The sequence below is a fragment of the Pungitius pungitius genome, chromosome 2 (assembly GCF_949316345.1).
Source record: "Pungitius pungitius chromosome 2, fPunPun2.1, whole genome shotgun sequence".
In the NCBI taxonomy this organism is placed as follows: Eukaryota; Metazoa; Chordata; class Actinopteri; order Perciformes; family Gasterosteidae; genus Pungitius; species Pungitius pungitius.
The window spans coordinates 32,921,391-32,949,107 of record NC_084901.1 but is presented as its reverse complement, the minus strand read 5'-3'; the positions used below and the strand labels follow the sequence as shown (position 1 = coordinate 32,949,107).

The 27,717-nt window shown below is 42.6% G+C and overlaps 1 protein-coding gene across 7 annotated transcripts in view; it reads left to right on the top strand.

Moving 5' to 3' along the window:
• frmpd3 (FERM and PDZ domain containing 3) overlaps nt 1-26,173 on the top strand; it is a 59,996-nt gene extending 33,823 nt beyond the window's left edge. For 2 of the 7 annotated variants that reach the window (XM_037460962.2, XM_037460961.2), the window contains 15 exons: nt 11,741-11,853; nt 11,998-12,152; nt 12,282-12,384; nt 12,664-12,709; nt 13,220-13,324; nt 15,342-15,449; nt 16,795-16,926; nt 17,672-17,791; nt 18,018-18,154; nt 18,684-18,810; nt 19,140-19,229; nt 19,435-19,614; nt 19,766-19,934; nt 20,597-21,481; nt 22,083-26,173. In XM_037460962.2, the coding sequence (XP_037316859.2) occupies nt 11,813-11,853; nt 11,998-12,152; nt 12,282-12,384; nt 12,664-12,709; nt 13,220-13,324; nt 15,342-15,449; nt 16,795-16,926; nt 17,672-17,791; nt 18,018-18,154; nt 18,684-18,810; nt 19,140-19,229; nt 19,435-19,614; nt 19,766-19,934; nt 20,597-21,481; nt 22,083-24,898 (5,214 nt within the window). In that variant the 5' untranslated portion in view covers nt 11,741-11,812 and the 3' untranslated portion in view covers nt 24,899-26,173. Of the gene's footprint in view, nt 1-11,740; nt 11,854-11,997; nt 12,153-12,281; nt 12,385-12,663; nt 12,710-13,219; nt 13,325-15,341; nt 15,450-16,794; nt 16,927-17,671; nt 17,792-18,017; nt 18,155-18,683; nt 18,811-19,139; nt 19,230-19,434; nt 19,615-19,765; nt 19,935-20,596; nt 21,482-22,082 lie in introns of those variants that run through there. The other 5 variants (XM_037460966.2, XM_037460963.2, XM_037460967.2 and 2 more) reach the window with 5 other exon arrangements.
• Nucleotides 26,174-27,717: the final 1,544 nt, after the last annotated feature.

Below are 27,717 nucleotides of genomic sequence, written 5' to 3'. Positions count from 1 at the left end.
TTTATTACAGAGAAGCTTACTAATACCCCCCCCTGCCCCCTTCAGCCCCTTGTGTTGCTGTATATAATAAAAGAACATTGATATGGAAATATCGCAATCACAATGCATGAATTCACATCACGGAGAGCGGGAGACTCTGTGGAAATGCTTCCCATGAGAGAACATTTGTTTACAATGTGTGAAATGCAACTGAACGTTAGTTATGGAAGCTGTGGATGCCGCTGTGTTGTCGGTCACAAAAGGGTGCAGTTGTTTCGGGGGCATGGGGGTGACATCTCATGGGAGGCAGCGATAGGTGGAGGAGGGGGGGGATTTGGAAGGGAACGAGAGTCCCCGTGTGTCGTTCTGCTGTCAGGCGCTGTGTGCGTCGCTGAAGGGTGGCGGCAGAGAGACACCGCCGCACTGCTGCTGCCACGGACGGCGTTCGGCTGGCCGGAGCAGGGGGGGGCGGGGGGGGGCAATCATGTCATTCTAACTAAGTGAAAGCTAAATCCAACTGTTAGCTAATGGTCTCTTGTACATAAAAAAAAAAATATGGAGCAGGCTGGAATTCATTTAGGAAAGGTCAGTTGTGTTAACCTTCGGGGCGGCAGCTCGGGCGCGCTGCCGGCACTTGAAAGACCTGTCTTGTTTACAGTATCTATGCAGCTTGAAAGGTTTGGTCGGGTCAATGAAAAGAAATAGATCAGGAGTGACAGATGAATGAAGGCACGCAATCTGAACAGTGCATCGTCCCTTCGGGGCACGGGCTGGTCCCTCGGCTTTGGGGAGAGAAAAATGCAATGAGGTCTTTCTCCTTTTAGCTCCCGACTGATGAATCCAACGTAGTCGAGTGGAACCTCCCCGGCCTGAAGGTAGATTCAAGATAACCAGCCAGGGAAAATGCATCTCCTTGCTATCTACGGGGGATTATTGAACTATGTCACTATTTCACTTACAAAATATTGTTTCATTGTGCATTCCTCTGCTCCATATTTCCTTTTATTTCAATTTGACTCCCCTGTGGCTTAAATTATTTGCTCTATTGCTGCTCTATTTTTCACCTCCACCCCGCATTTAAGTATATGCACACATACAGACATGAGAACAGCAAAGTACAACATATGTATATATACATAGTACCAGTCCAATGTTTGGACACATTTTCTCATTAAATAAGAAAGTGAACATCTGACACAGCATATGCTATAGGTAGCTCTCCATGTTTGCCTTTCATTTGTACTCTATGTATATTTTGCTGTTTTGTGGGTGGGTAAAGTGGACCCAGAAGGACAGTTAAGAAGATTGCCTCTGTGCCATTCGCCCAACCCCAGTGCTATGGAGATGTATAGCTCTACACTTCGCTCTCCCTCAGTATAACAGTCTATTCTCCCTGGGGGAATTGTGATGCAGCTCATAGTAGACAGCGTTTACGGCGTTACGTAACGCTGCACGGAAATGAAAAACCTTTTTTGATTTCATGTCAAACTGAAAAACCTGCAAAACAAGACACTGATGCTGCTGTCATCAGAAAGCACCGTCGGTTTTTCCTTAATATTCATTTTCTCTTCAGGGGTGCCACTGCCTCTGGACAGCATTCAAATCTGCCCTTTGCCCTCTATAAACATCTTATTTATGGCCTGGGGGACGTGGAGGAAATTGGTGACAAACTAGTACATGTGTGAGCTGTATTTCTTAACCTCATCCACCTTTAATCAACGGAGAGTCCTCTCAGTGACCCGCAGAGACCATCAGACCTGAACCCTCTGCTGGAGAAATCCAGCGTGGGAAGAAAATGGTCTGGTCTGTGCTGAGTTGTGAGGCGCAAAGGTCAATTTCAATGTCACAGCTTGGTGTAATTGAATTATGTTCTAAATGTAAAGCATTAGGCAGAGCTCAACCGTCCCGCAAACTGCTCTGGGGCTGTGTCTATGATCAACATCTGGTCTACTCTCATTCTGTGAAGGGACTAATGATGGCCCTCGGTGGGTGTCTGCAAATTCTATTGATCATTATTAATCTGCCAATGGTTTTCTTGAACAACAATAATCGGGTATAAAGAAAATTGCTCATTACATTTTCTAAAGCGCTCTAAGAGACCAATTATTGATCCAACCAACAGTCCAAAAAGGCAGCCATATTCAAATTACAATAACTTCCAAATGAATCTTATTTCAACAAACTAATCTCTGGCTCTGTTTAAGATATTTACCTTCACCAGGGAAAACATGAACTATAGGGACCTATATGCTTATTGATTATTTACCATTTAGAACAGGGGTGTCGAACTGCCATCCAAAAAAACACAAATGTATTGACTTGGTAATATCCTACAAGACCTAATGTTGAATGACCTAACAAATAACAAAGTGTGCCATTTCAGAATCACATGGCAATTATTTTAATACAAGTTTAGGTACACAGCAAGTAAAGGGCAATGTAGGAGATCCATACAGGAGGCTCACATATACAGAGCAAAGGGGTGGCCCTGTATCATGAGGTCCCATCAGAGCACCTGGGGCCACACGGCTACGCTGTAGCAGAGAGGTTGTGGGGTTAAGCTTCATTTCCATGTCGTGGGGACGGCCGTGTGGCTTGATGATCGGATAAATAATGAAGAAGTGAATCAGAGGAGGAACTAAGCTCAACACAAACAAGTTTCTTATAGTTGATCCAACATTCTACAAACAGGTGGCCCAGCAGATGTTGCAATTTGCCTCATATTTTTAAATCAGCATGTGTCAGATAGAGACTTCTTTCCACCGTGTGAGAATAACACAATAAATCATGTGTCAGTGGTAAGACGAAGTTTCAAAAAGGAAAGGCCTCCAGCATGAGTCCCAATAAAGGACTACATTTATTCACTCTTTATTAGCACATGTGAATAAATCACTGATGTGGAACATTTGTACATAAATGTTTATACTGTTCAGAGGACGTTGTGGGACAAAGCCTGAGCCTTTTCGCCATCGTTAGAGACGAGGAGAGAGAGAGAGAGATGTTTGAGTTCACTTCACTGTGTTTAAGCTACAACTTCCATTGGAATCAGATTACGGGAGGAGGGTTTGTTTTTCTTGTTTGCATGTGGTGCTTAATGGAGTTTCCTGAGGAAAGTGATATATTTCAAGGTGTTCAAACTCAACGATGAAGAAGTTACATCCAATACAGGTCTCCTTGGTTTTCTCGGATGCTTCTTAACCTTTCAGCGTTTCCAGGCCCGAGACAATAACACCTCGGAGAGACATAAACAAAGCGCATGGAGGGAAATGGCTGTGCCCATATCACACTTTTGTGATTGAAATCTCTTTTGCCAGTACCCAAAGCCTATTTCTCAGATCCTATAGAACAGTGGCTCCCAAGCTTTTTTTTAAATGTGATTCACTGCCCTGTCAGATTAGAAAGACCTTTCAATCAATCAATCAAACTTTTATTGCAGACTCAAGGTCCAGAGAGCACAAAACATTGAATAGAATAAATCACACAAATAAAAATCACAAGTAAACTACATAGACCTACAAATGCCTTAATAGACAGCTTTCCCTGCTGGGACTGATACCGTGTAGCACTAAACTTTATGTTGTATAAACCCAAGATGATATCATTTTAAGAGATATTAACCCGGCAGATACATTTCCAAGCTGTTTTTAAGAAATGATATATATATGACAAACATTTCACTGGCACTACACCATTCCGTTCTCTCAGTAATATTCTGATGGCATCATAATAAGGTACTTGGAGTCTCGGTAGGCTTGGTTCTTTGTCATCAGACTGCAAGTGTGCAGTGTAGAGTGGTGTACAATATGCTCCACGTAAACAGAGACATCTTCACTCCATCTGTGCACATACTAAACTTGCGTGAGAGAATGTTTGCTTGTGCATACAACCTGGAACATTGCCTATTCATATTTTCATCATCGGCCATCTTTTCTGTGATAAAAGGTCCAAGAAATTTGACCTTATCACAGACACCGAGGTAATTATCAGACAATTTCGCCCCATTATACTTGCATTGTCTGGAAGGCATACCATATAGTGTGCGTTTGGGGAAACCTCTGATGCAATTTTACAATTTTCCATGATTAACACTGTTAAAAGCTATAAAACACATGAAAAAGGATGAGTTTTGACCTCTATATCTGTTGATAATTGCCTTTAAGGCATGTATACACAGGTCAGGGCCATGTTTGGCCTCTAAAGCCAAACTGGTTATCTGAGGAGGGAATAAACTCTGCCAAAGCAATGGGTCCGTTAGCTCTCTTTTAAATGGCAGAACAGACAGCATTGAGTCTGACAACCAAGCATGAGTCAAGAAGAGGAGCCGTACTCGATATTTAAGGTGTTCAGCGGTAATATGGTCTAGACCACTTGCTCTGCCACCAGCCAGCTTATTTATGGCTTGGTACACCTTGTGTTACATAACACACATTACACATTACTCTCAACATCCTCCACATTATGTAAGTATATAATGTTGTTGCCATAACTCGGCAATATTTTCATGTGCATCAGCTGTACTAATGCAAAGGTCCAGCCATGACATAGTGTGCCAGGCCTCACTGATGTATGTATAGCTGTATGCAGGAAAAAGCAATAATCCAATGATTATCTTTACAGAACTGAGCCATGATGTGGCCATGATGTACAAATAATGGGCAGTTGTCTGAGATACGCGCATTCATGTCCCCAAGGGCAAGTATTACCTTTAAACTATGAATTCTTTATCATTGTGAGTAAACTCTATTGCATTGCATCGGTTAACAGCAGGCCTGACCACATTTATCAATGAGACAAGCTTATTATTCCATAAATTAGCCACACCTCTTGGTATCCAACCTCTGACCAAGATCAGTTGTAGACTTTCCTGCCCCATGACACTTTAAAAGAGCTGAAAATACTATGGACAATCTCCATCTTTTGACCACTGACCTCCCGACCAACACAATTCTTACCCCACAACAAATGCTGTAGACATTTGATAGTGACACCAACATATTCACAACTATACAGCAGATACGGTAGAAGGCATGGCCATGCAAACACGCCAATGGTTCCGTAAACACGTATTTTTGTGAAGCTTTTTCCATGGATAAATAATCCAACTTTGAACTTGGTTTTAGGCCCAGCGCTGGACCTTGAAAATATAGAAAGTGAATGATTGTTTAACGAGAGAAGAAAAGTAAAGAGCTCAACCACTCAGTCGGCAGCAGTGAATATTTTCCATATAAATTACACCCCGAAGAGCTGATGTTCTCTCTCTCGCCTTCCTAAATCAATCACCACTCAAGCTGTTGCTCTTACCCAAAGCCACAATCCATTTTCAAATAGGCAGTCAGCTTTGGCTCTTAGAGGAGACGGACCAGGTGGCGAGAGACGGATCAGGGCCGACAGTGACAGAGAGAAGAGGGGAACAGGGAGATAAACAGCCAGAGAAAAGTGAAACAGTACAGGTGGGCAACGAGCTCCCAAAGTTAATGTGAGAAACAAGTCACAAGCGCTCGCTAAATGGATGCCACCTGGCCCTAACAGGGAAGTTAATTGTGTAAAGACAGGGAAAGATGGCAGGCAGGCCGGCAGCTGAACACAGCCAGCGACGGACCGAGTGCTGGCTGCCGCAGCAGCGCGCATTTTGGGACAGAACCGGAAGCCACCGTGTCAATATAGGCCCATCGGAGATGGTTATTGTTCACCTGGTAGCAAGGATAAGAGGGGTTGGCTGGACATTCTACCTGCAAGGGAGAGAAGAAATTGGGGATACTAGATAGATCAAAGAGGGATGAGAGGCAAGAGTGATGGTCACATTGAATTATAAGGCGTATCCGTGTGAATGCATGGGTGGGGTAGGGTATGTGAACTGCAAAAGAGGAAGTGTTTGCAAAAGATCCATTAATGTGAATTGCTTCCAAAGCTCTACATGTTTAAATGTTCCAATTCTGTCAATTCTTTAGGGTACATGATGAGGATTTGATCTGCAAGGACTGACATGTATCAGCTTTCACATTCTGCACAGTATGAACTGGTCCTGCGTGATTTCTGTAGAACTGGCCAGGACGGCCTTCAGAGACCGAAGGGATCAGGCTGTTTGCCGGCAGCTTTGTTTGATTGGCTCCATCAGTGAAAACGCCTGTCTGTCACCGCGAGTCACAAATCCTTTCAATTAACATCACAAGTGCCTACATGTTATCAAAGCAGTTGAGAACAGATTAAAGTACGGTGATGACCATGCAACCAGAATGACTTTGAAGTTTGCTGCTTCCCCGACACGCTGGGGAGATCATCGTGTCGTCTCTTTCATTTGCAGATTCTAGGATTTGCTCTATTTGATACGAAATGATGGCAGCGTGTGCTCTAGGCTGACGGATTGCTCAGTTGAATGAGTAGGAAGTTTGCATTGTGCAACATCACTGTATACATATGTGGACTTAGATGTAGCAATAATCGTGAATAAAAGATCCAACATATTCATCCACCATTATCTTTTCTCGTGTTTGTGATTCAAAATATTATAAGCTTTGGCTAATGTTTGTTATTGTCACAAGGGTTATTAATGTCTTAAAGCATTAAGAAGATGCTTATACTGCAGTTTTCAATCACCCTCCTCTGCAAGAAAGTGAATTTGTAACTCACTGATAGGCATCAGCTATTCAATAGCTTTTAGCTTGATTAATGTAATTATGTGTATTTATTTAATTTATTTGTCTCAATCAGGAGGTAAATACATACCAAATATACATGTATGTTGCTTGATTCAGGGGCGGACTGGAGGAAAAAGATGGAAAAAATTGTAGCACTAAAAAGCAGTTGGCTTGGTGAATGTGCTTAACTCTGGGCTAGTATCAAATGGTTATACGTTCAGAGCCTTAAGGAACAAATGTCAGCAAAGGCAGAACACACAATAAATAAACTGTAACCAGAGGGTAGAAGTAGAATGAGCTATATCGCAGAAATTAACAAAGCATACAATGGGGTGTGAACATCAATGGCATCAGTGGTGTTGTGTGCTGGGTCTGTGATCGTATGTGTGTGTAGGGGCGCGGTGGTTTCGCAAATAAGTCGGAGATAAAATATCTATTTTATTTTGATGCACCTTCCTCCAGAAATCTCAGTTTCTCAGTTCCGCCTTCACAGGATTTGGGTTTCGGCTCGCGCTCCAAAGCGGCTTCCTCTGCTAGAGAGCGACCTGAGTGTGCGGAAGGCTGGAGCTGTGGTGTCAAACTCGATCACAGAGAGGGACAAACTTCAAAACTGCCATAAGCATCATGACGTCCCCGTCACAATCCCAGGATTGAGACAATGCCACGTGCACGTCTCACCTGCGATTCCTCGTTGTGAGCGTGCGCTGGATAGTTAACTGGAAATTAATCACAATTAATCGCAAATTCTAAGGGCTTTCATTTATCTTTTTCCTAATTTGTTTTTTTAATTAAATGCTTTTATCAACATGGAAAGTGGATTGGCTTGCTTTATGCAAATGTTTCATTTAACTGAAAAACAACATTCCCAAATAGGGCGGCCCAAAACAAAATTATAAAGTGCACATTTCAGGTAAACAAGGACTCAGCTATAGTGCAGTTAAACCTTGGCTCAATATTTTCTGTTTGCTGTGAACAAAGCAGTCAGGCCTCTTATTTCAGAAACAATGAACCGTAACAGTTACTAATGAAAGCTAAGCCCACTACTTCTTTGCTTTCAGCTACTCAAACAGACGAGCCTGTTGACAATTTCCACTTGGACAGTTTCTAACACGGTAACACTATGGTAACTGACAAACTGAGTGGTATACAAAATACAGCAGCAAAATGCCAGGGCTATTGCCAACTCACTCTTATGTTCAAGACGTTAATTAGCCAGCTAAAGGACATAAGATCAGTCGGTTCATCTGTTTGTCCAAAATAATCACTGAGATAGCCTATTCTCTAGCTTCTCAAAGCTATGATCCAATAAAATGCAGTCACTTATGACTTTCCAAAGTCCAATTAGTGCTGCACAACTCCCAAGTTTCAGCAGTTGATTCCATCTCTGATTCAAAGGACAATTTATGTATCAGGCGTTAAACTGACGCAGTACATGAGACAGCTTTGACAATTAGTGCAACGGTAAAATAAGCTAAAATTCTCCAAGCATCAACAGGGTAAGTAACCAGATCATTGATGGCGAATGGGCTCTTTAAGTCCTATCAAACCATAATTAAGAAGTCTAATAAAAAAGGCCCTGCAATTGGGATTCAGCTAAACTGATTTTGTTTCAATAATCTTACACAGGCAGAAATAATGTTGTATTTATTAATCCCAAGTGAATAGATCAATGTTGTTGAATCAATGCTAACGATCTTCTATATGAATATGCCTGTCGACAAGTTTACAAAGGCCTTTTATTAAATAGTCTATACAATATACATTTGTCTTACAGTAGTTCTGAAAAAGAAGACGGGTCAAACTTACATTAATCTATTATCTCAATTGTCCCTATCACTGGGGACGAGCTCAGTATCCATTTTATTTAAATCTGGATTCATTTCGCTTGCCAAAAGCCCAAAACCTGTTAGCATTGTGTTACTTAGGTCACTCAGAATATTTCAGTTTACTTTGGACACATTTATACTATTATTATTTTTAGATTAATTAATTTGCAATATTGGCTGCCCAACTCCCCAATCATTTGGTCTGATTTACCAAAACAATTGAAGTGCCATTCACATGAATAACATAAATAGTGCAGCTACTGAAGAGACAACTTATTTACCCTCCATTGGGGTTGTTAGTGGTGTGTCACATTATTCTGAACAAGACTACGGCTCTGGCGCTTTATTATTTGTATTCACGATGGCTAAGATGTCGTTCATCTTTGCTCCTTGAGGTACAAACTCTTCACAAAAATGCAATTCAATTCCATAGAAAAGTGTAAAATATGTTTGAATACGTAATTTTTGAGCCATAATTAGGGCCTGAGCCGACTGAAAGTCGGGCGAAGCCCTATTGTGATTAATCTTGGTTTCAACTCCAATTCTTCTAGACCCTTTAGACACTTCAGCCACTATGGACCAAACCAAAAGTCGGCCAGAAATAATACACCCAATGACCACCAATAAAAACGTATTTAGTAAAAACTCTATAAACTTTAACACAAACTGCAGCCTCCAGCGTGACCTGAAAGTTGCATCAACCAATCCTGAGTATATCATGACGCTAATATTTATAAAGATTCTTTCTTGGATTGCATGCAATGCAGAAGAACCCAATAAACCTCTCGGTAGTTGTTTACTGGTCGGTTGATTGAGCAATTTAACACCTGATGAACCTCGTTCTCTCATTTCCAAACACCTGATCGCACTGAAGCCGTTACGGTTTGGGTTGCTCTGCTGTGTTATTTTGTGGTGTCCTGCCTCTTGTGTCCCTGGTTTAGCTTCACTTCCTGCCCGGCCGTGTCGCGTCTCCCCCAGTGATTGTCTACCGTGTCCCTGATTGTCTCCACCAATCACCTGCACCTTCCCAGTGTATTTAAGCAATGTGTGGCTCTTGTCACCTGTAGAGTCACGGAATGTTGTTTTATGTGGGTTCCGTGGATTCCTGATCTGCGTTTTGTCCACGGGCATTTACATTTTTTGGCAAATAAAGTATTATTGTGCCCGAAATTTGCGATTGAGTCCTGCTCCTACCCCCCCCGGTTGTGACAAAAACTGAAACTATTCGGCATGACCGCTGTATAAAAAGCGTTACAAACTAAGCCCTGCTAGAACGCGGGCCTGCGAGGATACAGTGTAAAAGGTTATTGTACCGGATCCTGAGGCCTGGTGAGCTGCTGCTTCAGCCTGGCACACTGGAACAGAGCAGGTATGTGATAACCTGACCTCTGGAAATGTTGGCATTTGGCCACAGTGGCCGCAGGGTGATCGAAGAGCGTCTGGATAGTCCTCGGTCTCTCTTGTAGCGGCCACATCACTATTCTCATCCACCCACTATCCCTCCATCCACCCGAGCTTAAACAAGCTACCGAGAGCCGTATCCATAGCAACGGGCAGGCCTTTAGGGATCATTTCTTGACAGAATTCCTCAGTGTCCTCTCTCAGTAAAAGGTCTGCCCCTCTGCTGAATGCCTGTTGATCTTTGCAGACATGTAAGCTCCGTGTACCCCCGGCTACCTTTTTGAATGCTAAAACTCATCTCTAAATTAATTGAAGAAAACCTGTAAACTCTGTGCGTCGTTTACAAAGCCACAGTAGAAAAACACAGAGGAGGACATATTCATCCGTTACTTTTTCCATCAGAGTTTTGTATGCTTGTGTAACAATCATGATGGTGGTACTTCATTTCCAGCGTATTGTCAGTGTCCCTGTTTAAGCTTGATATGTACAAAAATATCCAATGCTCCTCATAATACAAAATAAGGCTTGGTGAATAACAGACAAGGTTTACATGCACGCTATTCATGACAAGGATATAAAGGGAAAGTCTCCTTGATGAGGTCAGATTTAAGCAACCCTGCACTGGAGAAGAGGTGCTGATGAGATGCTGACATTTCTAATGACACACACACACACACACACACACACACACACACACACACCTGATGAGGGGCCTGTCTGGCAGCTGCTTGAAGATCCAACATAACCGGTGTCCTTCAAGCAACTGGAGAGGGAGACAGATGGCGGAAAGACAAAGACATTAGTGGGACAGAAAAAAACCAAATAAATGCAGAGTGCTGTGCATGTGAGAACTAAGTCAAGTCATCGTGTGTCAACGCTGTGTCTCTTTGATGCAGGCAGATGATATTTTTGTCAGCTGAATGTGAATACAGAACATCATATTCAAATGCAATCTTTTTGGGTGATTAGCATAATTCAAAACAAACGTAATGCAATCAATTTTTTTTTTTCATGGATAAAGCCAATCTGGGATGCATCAAACCTCATCTCGTACCATGATATAAGGTAGAGATCAGTAATGCATCGCTGAAATTGCAAATGAGCCAAGCTCCCCCAGAAGCCACTGTTATCAGAAACAGCAAGTGACAAGAATACGAATCCGAACTATTGACTAATGTGACTCAGGCTGCTGTTACTGGCCGTTTGTTCTCTGCCTGTGGCACTCAGGAATATATTTGCTCTCCACAGTGTATCCCTGCATAATAATCAACACTACTGTTGGGCTCTTTGTACGTGTATGTGCCGAAGCCCATCTGCACCGTTAACTTCACAATCGTTGTCTTGTCCTTAGTCGGTGACAATCAGAGTCCCATATCACAAATCTGAGCACAAATCTCTGGCTCCCTTTGCATCACACAATCATTTCCATCGATCCTTCTGCAACAAATCAAAACCCACGGTTCACATACACACTCACACACAGTCTTTTAGTAATCTTGCTCTCACTGCCTCCCACTCAGGCATCTGTAAAAGAGCATGTGTGGTTCACAGCAGAAGCTCAGTCCACACTGGGAGAGGTTGGAGTGGTTTCAAAGATCGCAATGTTTTAAATACTCTATGTCTGAGTGTTGTAGGTCCTTGGTAATTGCAGCTTTTCACAATGGTGGCCTTCAAATGTCAGATGATTTTAGCAAAAACATTACCTACATTTTTAATTCCATCTTGTGCATATTCGCTGCAAGGCAGGAGCTCATGAAGAGCGAAAATCATCCAGTTGATGTTGGACAATGTAAAAGATTGTGGTGTTTGAGCGTTCCAAAGTATTGTGGTGTCAACACAAAAATATACCTCAATGGGTAACAGTGTTTTTGAGATTTTCTCCTCCCGTTTATTGTGCAGGTGAATGATTGCGAAACAGATAGCGGCCTTTGCAGTGCGACCCTGTCCCATGCTGCTCCCTCCTCTCAGGGGATGGCAAAGGTCCAGGATGGACACACGAACGCATGTGACAGGTACGCTGCGCTACACGTGACATTCAATTTTCACAAAAATGTCCGGTAGGATACATGCAGTTTTATCTTCTTATATTGCTCATACTAAAAAGGGCTCCGTCGATTGATTTTCTCATTACTTATAAATGTGTGTGTACTCTTTAGCTCTGCAATGTTAGAGGAGAGCCAGGATGGTAAGGACAGTGGTACCCTAAGTCCTGCCTCAGCACGACAGGTCACCATCCAGCGCCACCCGACTCAAGGCTTCGGCTTCATTGCAGGCAGTCAAAGGCCTGTCATTGTACGCTCCGTCTCTCCTGGTTAGTGTGCGTGTGTGTGTGTGTGTGTGTGTGTGTGTGTGCGAGATTAAGACTTCAATTCAAATATTCCGTTTGTACTGTATGTTCATGAAGGTTGCATGCTGGCTATGTGTCCATAATTATCTGCAGACGGCCCCTCTTTTGGCAAGCTTCTTCCCGGAGACCAGATCTTGGCCATTAACGAGGAGACGGTGAGCGACGCGCCACGAGAGAGAGTCATAGACCTTGTAAGGTAACATCCTTTACTGTCCCAGGAGGGAGGGAGGGAGGGAGGCTGCGGGCCAGGGGCCAGCATAACTGGGCAAGTTTAAGTAAAGTGGACGTGGGTGAAGAGGCTGCATCAAAAGGAACAAACTGTATCTTATTCACACATCACAAACATGTGGATGAGACGGCCCTGAAGCCGAAGCACAGCGTTGATATGGAGGAGCTGAAGCGGAGAAGCTCTTCAAATACCATGAGGTCTGCTGCGTTATCTAATACCACTCCACTCTCTGTGTTCTTTCCATAGACGCTGCAAAGACACAATACTTCTCACTGTGCTGCAGCCCCATCAGGTAACGCAGAACTCGGCACTAATGCAGTGTAAAAATACATTAGTCTAAAAGGCCATGCTTTCAACTAGAGGTACTTCTTTTTCTGATAAACAACTATAAAAACAACTTAATGCAGGCACATATCCATCCATAAATAGCAAACAGAAATATCGCATTAACATTTAGCCTACTAACTAAGTAGTATAACATACTGATGCTTTTATTATTCATTGGACCTTAGAGAAGCAGTCCCACAGGAATTGGCAAATGTGTTGGCTCTAAGATATTTATTGTGCAACAATAAAGCACAATGATTTAAAAAATATTGAAACTTCTAGCAGTTTTATATTAGAAGCAGGTTTGCAGTTGTCGCATTAGCATTAGCCAACTCGCCATCACACCTCTGTTTAGCACCTTCAGTCACAGAGGCTTTTCTTTCATTTGCGTGTTTCTCTCTCTCTCTCTCTCCCTCTCTCTCTCTCTCTCTCTCTCTCTCTCTCTCTCGCTCTCTCGCTCTCTCCTTATCCTCAGTCACCCAAGTCTGCCTTCATAAGTGCAGCCAAAAAGGCCCGCCTGCGAACCAACCCGCCTAAAGTGCGCTTTTCAGAGCAAGTGTCCATCAGCGACCCAGACTCAGTAAGTTCAACTCGTGTCTCTCTGTGACGTGAAGAGACCGTTGCATTCACAAAGCCTTTATTCCAGCTGTTTGGCCAGAATGAATTACTTTTAGAGCTGACTTTAATTTTCAACCTCAACATCTTTTAAAAGGCACTCCAAATGAATAAAAAACACTTAGGATTATTTGTCTGCAAATGTACTGGTTGCCTATTGCAGCGCTTATGTTTAAGTTTCTTACCGGATTAAATCAAATGTGTAGGGAACAGATACCTTTTTTACATTGTTCAACCAAGGCCTGCTCTGTGGTATATGTATGCGAATAAAAGACGGTACACAAATCAAGGCTTGGGAAGTCAGAAGCAATTGTAATTTTAATTTCCGCAAAACGGATGCTCTTATTTTTTTTTAGGGAGGAGGTTACACTGTAAATAATGTGGGAGCATGAAGATGAAATGAAATGGAAAATCAATAAGGAATCAGAAGGAGGGCAATGGTTTTCTTTCAGTCCATTTTCTATTTACCTGAACTAAGTTGAGAGAAAGAGAAAGATCAGCCATCATTCCCCAGTGCCTGGCAAGAGGTTTCTAACCAGGAGGTGCTATTGTACCTGATCACTTTTGGCCATCTAGCTTGGTGTTTAGGAAAACCAAGGAAATGAGGTTGTGGCATTGAGCTATTGTACGCCTCTCCCAACAGTTTCCCTGCTTGTGACAGATGGCCTCCCCTTTACTAATAAGAATACAGATAGCGGCCGGCACTGGGCAGTGATAGAGCTTTTTGTGGAGAGTTATAGACCTTCACTGTTTCCCCCGTCGCTTTTTATTCTGCAGCCTGGAGAAAACGCTGTTTACTTGTAACTCAGGCTTTAGTTGGTTCCAGAGAACAACAGCTTGTTGAGCCCTCTGCGTACTCAAGTTCTCCTAAAACAGACTGCGGGGCATCTGTTGTGGACACAGCTCTCCATTTCAACTAAATGCTGGCATATATTGTTGCAGCATATACAAATCCTTTTAGATTCATGAGTAATGTCTTGCCCACTGTTTAAAAAAAAATGCCACCCTTAGATGGGGCACAGTGGTGAGGTGGTTAGCAATGTCGCCTCACAGCAATAACGGTGTGAAGTCTGCATGTTGTCTCGGCGGGTTCTCCGCGGGTACCCCCGACCCGGCGATTAGGTTAATTAGGGACCCTAAATTGCCCGTGGGTGTGTGGATGTGAGCGTGCATGGTTGTTTGTCCAGGGTGCACGCCGGTGAGCCAAAAACAAGCGGTTCATGACTTGGGACATGATGCCTGAATGGGGTTTGAAGTCATGGACTTTTTGTTATCTCACTGCCACACGAGCCTTTTTGTACAAACACCAATCAATCAATTGACCTCCGTGACTGATGGTGTGTTTTAGCTCATGACCCTTGGTTAAGCTCCTCCCTTGGCTGCTACTTGTTTCAAGTTGCCAGATCGACCAGGGAGTCCAAACTGTACATTCATTAACAATTCATGAAGAAGCAGAAGGAGGAAATTCCTCTCAATTGCATCATTGTTTTGTATCCTTAAAGTCCAACCCCTTAGATCTATCTTATCACATTTAGATACACCCCTTCCTTCTGATCACAACTGGGGTTTTGGGGAAGTACTTGATGGGAACCGAGTCACTTTCCTAAAAAGCCCTCAGCGAGATAGAAAAAAGGAGCGAGTGCCGGTCGCATCTCATCCTAGCAATAATGAACTGAACTGCATATTGGAACTTTTCTTCAAACGTATGCTTGGAGTAACCTTGAATCACGCTGCTCCTCTTGTTCCTCTCCTCACGAAACGAATGCCTTAAATCCCACCATCTAATTTACTTTGCATTGCATGCATATTGAATGGGTGGACCGGAGAAACTTCATCGGCTGTTCTTTTGATCCTGATGCAATGCATGGGGTGGAATTTGAGAACGTCTAGAACCTCTCCATCGTTCACAGAAGGCATGGTTTGTTTCTTAACGCCTCTTCCTTTTTTTCACCTCCTCCTTATTCTCCTTCACTCTCTTTCAGACGATGCTCAAGGACGACTCCCTGCTACTCATACCTAATGTGTTGAAGGTGTTCCTGGAGAATGGACAGATTAAGTCCTTCACATTTGATAGCCGTACCACTGTCAGGGTGCGTGTTCAAGTCCATTGTGGACATGGGAAAAGCAACTACATTTCAACAATAGCGTTATTGTGTCTTTCACATAGAGCATGTATAATCCATTTTCATATTGGTACTAGTCTAAATAACGTTTGATGTGTGACAACGCGAGAATATGAATAATAACACTTTGCAGTTCCTGTCAATGAGGATGATTGGAGTTCCAAATTTCCTACTAGTATTCACTCTACTGGCATTTTCCACACAAAAAAAAGACCTGCACCAAATGGCAGAGAGACAAAGATAGAGACTAGTTATCATGATAGAGTGATATTTAGCAGCTAAAGAGCTACATTTTTCAGGGCTGGTAAAGACTGGAACACAACTACCTGGGGAGTGACTTCAAATGGATGATGGTGTCATCAAGAAATGTCACAACCTAATGAGGCGATAATATGCGGTGGTTGTGTTTACAGCTTGATGGGCTGCCCAAGTTGACCATGACAAATCGTGCTCACAGTAGGTTTAACATTTGGCTGATTATAATTTTACACAAAACGTTGGCATACCATTGTTCTCTGTTGATGGCTTTTCAGGGATAAATGTGTGAAATTTCTATGGATTTTACTGGAGTTTCTTGTGGATTCATTATCAATGCAATTTAGGAACATCATAATTAATCAAAACGCAAGTCAAGCATCCTAATTTTGAAGTTTATATATTACAAGTATAACTGAAAGAAAAAAAAAACTTTTAGTTTTTCCCCATAGCTGTTTTGGGGAATTTATATTCTGATTTGATTAGAGCTATGAATCAACAAATTAATTAAATCAGACGGAGGTCGTTTATTTCTTTGTGTCAGCCTCTAAGATGAGTCTGACATCAGTGAGCAGACTCATTTAACAGACTATTAGATTTCACAAATCTCTCCTCTGCTCATGGAAGGAAACCAGGGGAGAAAAGGAGAAACATTGCAGCACTTAGAGGAGGAGATGGGGAAGCTACTCTTGTCAGCCTAATTAAATGGAATTTTAGCATAATAGGAAGATCCAGATCAATAAAACAATGCCACAGATTAAATCAGATGCCCGATTAGGACGCCCCATTGAAAGCCCATTAGACTGTCTGTCAACTAAAGAGCCTTTCCTGCAATGTTTGAGGCTACAATCTACAGCATTATACAATCATGAAGTTGAACATCAAACATTACATTCATTTATTTGCAACGGAATGTATTCTTAACTGCAGAAATGTACTGAACAAGTCCAAAGTTTGGACACACTTTCTCATTGAACAGAATGCGAAAATGTGTCCAAACTTTTGACCGGTACTGAATTTCAATCTCTTAACGCCTTCCATGTCTCTTCTTTCACAGGATGTGATCTCCTCCCTGCAGGACCGCCTCTCACTGCGCTACATTGAGCACTTTACCTTGGTGTTGGAGGCAGGTGGTCTGGATCAGAACCAGAGGTTGCATCTGCTGCAGGACAACCAGCCACTGACACATGTAAGAAACCCAAAACAGGAAAATGTGTGCAAGATATATTGTGGGTTTAAAACTGTTTCAATGGGTTGATATGTTTCCCGGATAAACGGCAGCAACCCCAATCAACTATGAAATGTTCACGAGACGGGGATTTTGTATGACATGGCACTACTGCCGTTCTATTTGGTCAGTTAAGTATATACAACTAGTTTAAAATTGTCTAGAGTGAGTGGGTGAGGTGGATAGCGCCCCTCGCAATATTTTTACAAAGCACGAAATGTATTTATTGTAGTAGGAAATACAAAAAAAGCCTCTCAATAAGAAAATAGTTAGTCAGTTAAGGCTGTATTTTCAGAGTCCATTTTTAAACATATCTGCAGGCCATTATGGACAATATGGTCATAGCGACACCTACTGGCAACAAGCTCTTTACTTTACCAACCTTCTCCTTGCCAATTTATCAAATCATTCTCATTTTGAGTAGAGAAGCCATTGAAAATGGGATGGTTAAAGGGAACATTTTTGTTAAACTCAGTTGCAGGGCTCAATTTCTCTGATCGGCTCGGCTTTTTCAGATGCTTTCCAAATTTCTATGTTATTCTGTCGCAAGGACACTGGCAGGCACATTTTAAATCAACGTCATCGCACCACCTACTGGCAATGCATTGAATGCAAATTTAGGAGTCAAAAAGAAATGAAATTGAGACACTAATGCAAAACATATACTTGGTTATGTAGCTAATGATATAATATTGTATTTCCCCAGGTGGTGCACAGAACATATTTCCAAGGGATGAAGTGTCTGTTCCGCATCTGCTTCTTCCCCAAGGACCCGGCAGACCTGCTAAGAAGGGACCCCGCTGCTTTTGAGTACCTCTATATACAGGTAAGGCACTAGACTAAAGCGGCTCGCAAGGATGTCATTCAATGGTGTGACATCGTTGGAGTGGCTGCTCGAAGAGCCAAGGCTTTACCTTCTTTGAATGATTTTATGGTTAGAATCTTCAGACAACATGCACTTGTATGCTGACCCTGGCAAATAAACTACTGCTAATACTTACAGAATGATTCCATTCAACGTTGTCGTTTGAAACGTTTAAATGTCCTAACAGAGTCGCAATGACGTCATCAAGGAGCGCTTTGGGATGGACTGGAAATCTGACATCACTTTACGACTGGCTGCGCTCCATATCTACATCACTGTGTCCTCTGCACGGCCCAATCAGAAGATCTCTCTGAAGCATGTTGAGTATGTCCACAAACTAAATTAGCCTTCAAATGAACTGATTAGAAATTCCATACTAACAGTGATGTATTTTACCTCGTTAATAACTCTGTGTGTCATATCTGTGAGTCCTGCGGTGAAGTTGGTTCATTCTATAATTTCTAAATGATTCATTATTAATGCTGATAGTATTAAAAAACTCAAATTACTCAAGGATCATTTTCTCTCGGCGGTTATGAGACAAAGAAATCCATTGCTTTGTGAAATGACATCTTGATTTGCTCATATATTCTCAGAAAACTCAACCTTAATTAGCTTCATATTATCAAAACCACAGAAGCAGAACAGATCCACTGTAATAGACTTCAGTGGTGGCCATGTCAAGCTGGTAGTTAAAGGCTACGCATGCTTTTGCACTGTGTCTTCCCGTGGGACAGAAAAAGCCTTTGTATCCTCGCTGGAGAAATCTTCTCTCGACTCTGATTAACCACTACACTGTTGTTTTTCTCTTGTGTGTATACTCTTCCATCTTTCTCTTTGCTCATGATCACAGAAAAGAATGGGGGTTAGAGCCTTTTCTTCCCCCCACATTGCTTCCAACAGTCAAGGAGAAGAATGTGTGCAAGAGCCTGTCTCAGTTGCTAAAGACCTATCAGCATCCACCACCGTCAGGCAACAAGGTCCATTTAGATCCTCCATCTAAAACATATCTAAGCAATTCTTTGTGGAAATTACTTTTCTTACTTTGTGTACACTGGTATTACAATAGATTTCTAAGCATTGGAAAAATACATACTTGTTCCTATATTGTCATAATCTAGATTACTATTGTAACTTAAATCACATTAATGTTTCATAACTAGGTCTTTGTATTGTCTCTGCGGAAACTGTTGCATAAGACTCCTGATCCATATGTGGCTCAACAGTGCCCTCAGGAGGAAGTAGGATGTGCAGGTGGCGGCTCCCTTTCTCAGAGATAAACACTTTTTGTGTATCCTTCTGTTGACAGGTCCCTCCTCTCCAAGGAAAGCTGCAGTATATGCGTGTGCTCAACGACCTCCCACCTTTCGGTGGCATACTGTTTCACACTGTTGGACTGGTAATACATGTACATGAATCTTTGTGTACAGGAATGCAAACGCTTCACATTGGGTTAATTAGTTGCTTCAATTAATTTCCACGTGTCTTTGAAGATGTGCATGTTGTTGCCAAAAGAGCATTCTTGAAGAAAATATCCTGCGGTGTTTCAATGTAGCGTATTAAAAATGGATAAGTCCTTTTGAACGTTTTGTGTTCTTCAACAGGATGAGAAACAATCAGCTACAACACTACTCGTGGGTCCTCGACATGGTATAAGTCATGTTATTGACCTGAAAAACAACCTCACGACAGTTCTGTCTGAGTTCAGTCGGGTAGTCAAGATCCAGCTCTACCGTGAGAGCCAGGGAGTGGCTCGTGTAGAGGTGACAATCCATGAAGCCAAGGTATTAAAAGCACTGAAGATGCACACTATAATTAGATAGCAGGGAGAGTACGTAGTTTGAATGGAGTCTGAAATTGTTTGACATCTTTATACATTTTATTCACGTCATTACAAAATGAGCAGGCAATGCTCATTGCCTGTCCCCTAAAAAGTCTCCTAATTCCCCTCCCTCCCACCCCTTGCAGCCCCTGGTCCTACTCATGGAATGGCCTGAAGCCAGTAACTTTGCATGCCTCATCTCGGGCTATTACAAGCTGTTTGTAGACCCCAAACGGACCATCTACTTCCGGACCCCTGGTCAGTCTCAGCTGACCAAAGCAGGTATGTTAGAATACTTTTTGACTTGTAGTGACTTTAAAAAACATGTTCTAAATAAGCATTTACCTCAAGAAAACATTATTGTTAATGACATTCATGTTGCCCATGTACAGTTGTCTTTCTTTCAGCATCATATTAGAAACTGCATGTCTGGCATTATTTAATTATCTTCATTTATAAACAGTCTACATGGACATTGACCTGCTTCTTCATTGGCTGAAATCATTGTCCGTAGTAGCCAGGTTATCCCGAAACTACCATCCCATGGCGCCCTCTGCTGTCTCTCCTCTCATCTCAAGCTTGATTCATTGGAATTTCTTTTCCCAAGACAGATGGAATTGTTCAGGTTATTAGTTTTATGTATGTATGTATGTGTGTGTACATGTATATATATATACACATATATATTATATATACTCATCATACATGGAAAAATCTTCTGCCATCTGCTGCAGTCCACATACAAGAAGGATCATCATACCATCACATTCCACCAGAATATAACCCGCCAACTTCAAACAAACTTCGACTATCAACATCCATCTCTGAAATAACAAATAATCCCCATGTGACTGCCAGCTGTCACTTCTGCTTTTCCATCTGGATCTACCCCCCTAGTTTTTACCACCTCAAACTTTCCACTGCTCTGACAATTCTATCCTCAGATTACAGAAGCTCCCACCATGCTCACCCACGTTGTGCGGCAACCAGCTTGCCAAGTGGAGGGCGGCGAGGGGACGAGAGGGAAAGCTCACACAGGGAGTCAGGGTCTTCAAGGGCCCTTTTACCGGCAGAGCCTCAACATCTGGGCCTGTGTCATGTCCACCTTCGGGAACAACAGCAATTTCAAGAGCTCCAAACACACGGTGAAGCTGAACTCGACATCAATGAAAATTGTATTTCCCATGAGCCCCCTGGGCGGCCCCGCACTAAGTCAGACCCGATCCAGAGTGCAGAGGAAATAGCTGGGGTTTTAGAGATGCCAGCAGTGGAGAATGCAGGATTCAGAATCCGAGCCCAAACAGTGTGTCAATCCCAGAAAGCCTCACGGTACTTTTGTGACTCCTGCAAAGCCAGGCACAGGGCAGAGGGTCAGACAACAGCTTTGAACAGTAGTGGGAGCTCGGGGAAACACTGCTCCAGTGCTTGTGCCTCCCGAGATGGAGGCGCTGTTGACCTCATGGCTCTGCCGCCCCCAGGGAATGAAGAGGAGGACGAGGCAGATGGTGGTGTAGAGAAGCCGCAACCACCACCACCTGCTGCTATTGCTGCCCCACCACCTGGCTTCAGGGACAACAGTTCAGATGAGGATGACCCAAAGAGAGGGAGGAAGTCCCGAACCAGTGCCAGCCTTGGGGTCACCTCTGGGAAGCAGGCCCAAACCAAGGAAGCTGTGCCTGTGACTCTAATTGATAATGTGGCCACGAGAACAGTCCGAGATCATGCCCAGGAGCTTGATGATGCGTTGGTGTCCACCTTACAGGCTCTAGAGGCTTTGGCAGCCTCTGAGGACTACCCACATCACCCTCAACAGCCAACACAGACTGCAGGTCAAAAGCCTCAGTCGTGCCACGGCCAACATCTCACACACAGTATCAATGGCACTTCAATAGTGTTCCAATGTATCATTTTTACATCAGTCAGTATTACACAGCACCTTTGCAAAATAGGTCATTTTAATATCTTGTGAAATGGCAAGACAATATTGTAAGAGCTTTATTAAATGGCTGCTACAATATTTTAAAAAAAACATGAATTACAGTGAAAGGTTCAAGGAAACATGAGGTCTGCGTACAAATTGATCATTCGACAAAACAAAAATGATATTACAATAAAGCTAAAAAATATCAGGAAGAAACAACATTATTAGCTGATGACTATGTCAGTCTCAAACACATTTGCTAGTCTTGGCACATTTATTAAGCACACATACGTATTTCTGCAAGGAAAAGCAGACGCTCTTTTAAATGCAGTGAGGCAAGCTCACTGGTTCACCAAAAGCTTGTAATTAAGGTGAATCCGCTTAACTGAAATGGTTTGACAACTGACTAGAGTAGAGTAAATACAAATACAAATGTACATATTTTTGTGTTATTAACATTTATTGTGTCTTGCCTATCCTAACAGTGTCCTGTTTACCTCCATCAACAGGGCTAATTGTCTTAGCTGCAATTACACCTGAGTCATCATTGGACTCAGGCCACGAGACCAACTCTTCTGAATTGGCTGATGTTTCGGAGATGGTGTCGGCCATGAAGCAGAACCAGAACCAGGCCTACCTGCTGGCTCATCATATCAACAAAGAACGTATACTCTGCCGCCGTGACTTTCCTCTGGCTATCCCTGGCTGCACTGCAAAGACCATTGGGACTGGGGCCTTTTCTGTGGGTCAGATCCGTGCTGGCTGTCCAACCAAACAAGTCATTCTCAGCAAGACGATTCCCTTTAAAGTCAGTCCCTGTCAAGACTCTGCAGTACTCAATGTTGTAACAGAGCAGGGTGGCAATCAAGAGACCCAGAAGGAACAGAAAGCGGAGATGAAAGCAAACCCAGAGTCCACCAAAGCAAACACCCCTGATGACTATTCTAAGTCACCTGATGAACGTAAAGTGTCTAGTGTTCCACTGACAGCTCAAGTCAGTAAAGATCAGAAGCTATCCACTTCTGGGGAGAGCCTGAGACAAAATCTTTCGGAGGGTATAAAGGGGAGGACAACAGCGCCTCTTAATGCAAACCCCAGCAGCAAAGCCTTACCTATCCTCCAACCTGTGGACAGAATTGCCTCTGCCAAGATTTCACCTACTAATATGTGCCAAGATGCCAAGACTGCCTCTAGTGAGACCATGAAGCCTTCAAGCTCTGCAGAACTTTTGTCAGTTGACGACCTATTCTGCACATGTCCAGTGCAACAGGAGACTGGGCCTCAAATAAAAGTGAAAGACCCACAGGTTCAGAAGATGGCCGTGTTTCAATCCTCCTCTCCTACAGATGACGAGCGTCTGCGGGCCAAGGGCCTTCAACTTGCCAACAGCAAGGACAACGTAGTGAGAGTAGGGGCGGATCCTTGTTTGGCAAAACCCAGCCCGCAAATACAAATCAAGTACTCCCCTCATTTGCCAGTAAAAGCAGAGAGAAAAGAGGCAGGTGACAACAAGAGTGAGAGTGCTCAGGGCAAATCCCAGCCCGAGTCACAGAAATGCCCTATAAAATCGTTACCTATTTTAGAAGATCTGACAACACTTAGCCCTTCTGTAGATAAGGTCTCCACTCTCCCTGCCAGAGACTCAACGATACAATGCAGCGGTAAGGGCAAATCACAGCGCAGTGCTCCCTTCTTGAGCTTTAAAAACCTTCTTTCAGCTACGTTTCCTGCGCGAATGCGGAGAGAAACAGATGAACGGAGAGCTCAGTTACAGAAAGTCCGTCAGTACGAACTAGAGTTTTTAGAGGAGCTGCTAAAACCCAAGTCATCCAAAGGAGAATTTCTGCCCCAGGGATCCTCACCTGTGCCCTCAGGCACTCCTTGTGCCTGCCAGCTCCGCACCAGCCCTGTCCTAAAGGCTCCAGGTATATCCAGGGAGCAGCGACGGAGCTGTGACTGCAAGCGGATGTGTAGAGGCATGCGACTACCTGACACACCGGTTGGATCCACCACAGAGACACAAAACAGAGGCAGGGAGAGACCCATCACTAAAACCCCTCCGGCGGTTTTACAAGGTGCTTCAAGGAGACCTCAGACCTTGGAGATCAAGACCTCACGCATACGCTCTACCAGTCTGGAGTCCAGAGAGCCTAGGGGAGAGCAAGGTTCTTGCTTGCCCAACTGTACTTCTCAAACCGATTGCACGGCATCTCCACAACACAAGAAGCTCCAGAGGCGATACAGCATTGGGGAGCTGGATAACAGCACTAGCATGCCTGTGTATGCTGAGGTGAGACCTAAAGCCAAGAGTCTAGAGAAGGAGATGGAGAGAGTCAGGGCCACAGGGCTGAGGCTCCCCACCCCAGTAGAGCCGGTCCACACTCAGTCTCACCAAGCAGAGGGGAAGGGTAAAAAGGGCGTGTTTTTCATTCAAGGAGAGGAGCTATTGCGTGAAAGTAAAGAAGGGACTAGCGAGGTGCTGCTGACCCTGCCTGGTGAAGACAGCGATGACAAGGATAAATGCTGCTCGTTCTGCTTTTGCTACAGGAAGTGCGAGGCTACAGATGAAAGCAGTGAAAAAGAGGAGCTCTCATACTCCATACCCCTTCAGGTCCTTCCAGGCATGGAGCTAGACTCGTGTACCTTTCCTGTAGTGAGCAAAACGCTCCAGGTTCTAGATGCAGAGGATTGCAGTGGGGGTGAAGAGGGGGAGGAAGAGGAGGAGGAAGAGGAAGAGCAAGAGGAGGAGCCACAGACCCAGGAGATTGACCTGAGAGCCTGTGGTACAATGGAGGGGAGCCTTGCACGGGTCCAGGCTCTCCAGGGGAAATGTTTCTGCTTGCCAGACGGTTTCCTAAATGCCCAGTTGGATGCTAATGAGTTGCTGGCCATTCTGCGTCAATGCGCTAACAGCCCGCAACCTGAGGGCGAGGCTCGCCTTCAGCCCCCACAGATTGCAGAGTACAAACAGGAGCTGGCAGTGCGCTTTAAGGAATTCAGAGCATCTTGTCGACGAGTGGCGAGCGTTGAAAAAAGCCCGACCCGTATGCTCGCCGTGGTCACAGCCAGCTTCCAAGTGTTGTGTGAACTGACGCAGACCTTCATAAAATTGGTCAAGGGGGTTCGTTCGGAAACCCAAAGGCTGCAGCTGTTGCGAAAGGTGGAGGAAGTAGCTATCAACTACACGTTGCTACTGCGTGCAGCAGAAGAATCAATGGGGCACTCAAGCAGCTTGCCGACAAAATCAGTGAGCCCTCAAGTCTCCTCCAACACCAATAACATGAGCTCCCTAACTCGACCCATCAAAACTCTGCCTGCCCAGTAACAACACATCTGGCAGGGATGTGATCCCAACCCTCTAGGATGTACTGTGCTACTCTACCCAAATTCATTATTTGTTTATTGTTTACATTTTTTACAAGACATGCAATGACTCATCCTCAGTAAAGATTGCAACGCAGCTGTTCCATCTCATAGAGGCCCTGAGGTAGCCTCGTGGATCTCGTTTTGAAATATAGAGATACACCAAACTAATGCACAATGGAATAAGAACCCGATAACAGACTGGGTGAAACAGGGCTAATCCCCTTATATTAAAATTCACAATATACATATGTCATTAGTATAATATTTTATATGTGATGTATATTGGGGTTGTGTCTACTTAGCAAATAATATAAAGTTTTGTGAAGAAAAAAATATATTTGAAATGTATTGAAATAAGAGAACTATAAAGATTATAATAAATCATCAAATAAATGTTCGCTCTGGACAAAAACACTTCAGAGATCTCGTCAAGTAGCGACTTCTGTAAACCGCGTAGTCCAAAGCGTTGGCTGGTTAGATGGTGATGTGTTCGTTTTTTGAAAAAATATTAACTGTTGTAATGCAAAACGGAGCTCTCTGTTGGCAATAGTGTCAATGTCTGGCGTAGTGATACATGAATCAAAATGTAAGTGACAGTGTTGGAAAATGAAAACCGCTGAAAGACGACTATGACATTTGAAACTATATTGACTGACAGAGGCCCATTCTCTCACTATGGCAGTGCAGGTTTGAAACACACCCGCTATGGGCAGACAATGTAGCAGAGACACAAGTCACAGTCTTATCCACTGTACAGTACCGAGTGTTGTTACCTCACTCAGCTGTAGGAGAGGGATACCCACATTGTACGAAAAAAACGCACGGTGTATTTTACACCTTCACTGATCCATGGCTCACTTGCAACTCACTCGTCTTGAATTATAGTTTTAAATATAGCCGTCCACTTGCAAGGGGGGAAACGTATCACTAGAATTTTGCACAAATTGAAATTAGCTCTGAAGTTGAAATGTATCTTTTAATAGTTAAGTTGTGTGGTTTTTATTTACACTGATGCTGGAAAACCTCACTGAAGTCCACATTACCAGTTTTACATTATTCATCTCATCAAAGCTACAGCTTACCGGTTTCAAAAGATCTTTTGTTTTAATTCAGGTTTTCAGATAAAGTATATAATAATTTGCTTTCTATGTGCTGTTATACATTGTGCAATCTAGCAAATATATAAAAACACAAAGTAGTTTTCTATGTATTTTAATAAAACTAACACATCTGTTTCCTGTCTGAAATTTTCTTTGTGTCTCATCCTCTTGTTATTCCTTGAAATCAGTCAGAGCGACTTGGGCTAACATGTGTTCTGGACATAATGTTAAAAGAGAGTACCATTAAAACCAAATCAATTGTGACACTCAAAGAAAGAAGAAACAGAATATTGTCCTATTAATGCCACACATATTCTCTGGCCAAATTATGTCTTTGTACTGCTGAAAATTTGTGCCAGTTCCAACTTCTTTGTTTTTAACCTTAAATTATTGTTTTCTAATTTGTCTGCGATTATTTAATTATTCATCAATATTGCAATATAACTCCCCGTACGATAACAGTTTTAATTTTCCACTAAGTGGTACTTCCAATGAATGACAAAAGTCACAATGTCAGCGTTGTTGTGATCATTTTCTTGGTTTCAGTGTTTACGAGCTCTCTTTCAACACCAAGTCCTTCCCTGTTGATGTGTCATTGTCCATATCCAGTGTTCTCTCTTTCACTATACTGCATGTTTTGCTTTACATGTTAGACTTTCAGAGGCTGATACTTTGACCATTGAAGGTAATGATACTGTTTATATAAATCATTTTCCATTTCTAAAGTTGAAAAACAGGCAAAAAATTAAATATGTTCATTTTTTGCAAATGGTGTTCAGTATGGAAATGTATCATTCTACACAAATGTAAATAGTAAGATAACATATTTGAGAGAATAAAACAATTTTAAATTATTACCTGTAACATTGCGATTTATCCAAACTCTTCACTCTTTTGTAAAAAGGACAAGACAAAACAAGTCTCTAAGGTAATTATTTATAGTAGTAATGTAACATAGACACTAATAGCAAAACCTATATTTTAATGAGTATATATTGAGTATAAAGCATGTAACATGTTTATTTTTATAAACAAAAATGACAATGTTCGCTCATCAGCTCTCAAACATTTTAACATTCTGATAAACATTTTCTGTGGTTGTCATTGTTCAGCTGTTTTGCTAAACTATGTGGATTTGTCTGTGTTTCATTCCTTCAGTGAGCCTGCCATGGCCTAATCCATTGTTTCTTTATGTGCACCTATTCATTCCTGTCTTTATTTACTGTCAACGATCTTGTCGTCACTGTGGTCTTATGTCTGTGTACAAAGTTAACTCATGTTTTACGAGCAATAAAGAATATAATATAAACTCTTTCAGAGTTTTTCAAAATGGCATTGCATGCAGTAAACTTTCCACAGGGACAAGGTTTTGGTCGTGAACGATAAATGGACCGTAAAAACGCATCTTGTATCATTCAAAATTGATGTTGACTTAACAGTGCAAACCTTATCACACCAACTCTTGACAGAAAAATGGTTTCGTTTTGTTGATATTTTAGATTTAGAATTTACTATTCATGTTATTCCTAAAAGAATGCAGTTGAGCCTCTCTTGTCACGTTTTCAATGAAATTGCAATGGAAGGTTTTGTAACTTACAAAACTGGAGTCAAGAAAGAAAATCCACGAAAAATACAGATGTCTGGATGTTAGAAATCTCACACAGATCATTTTACACAC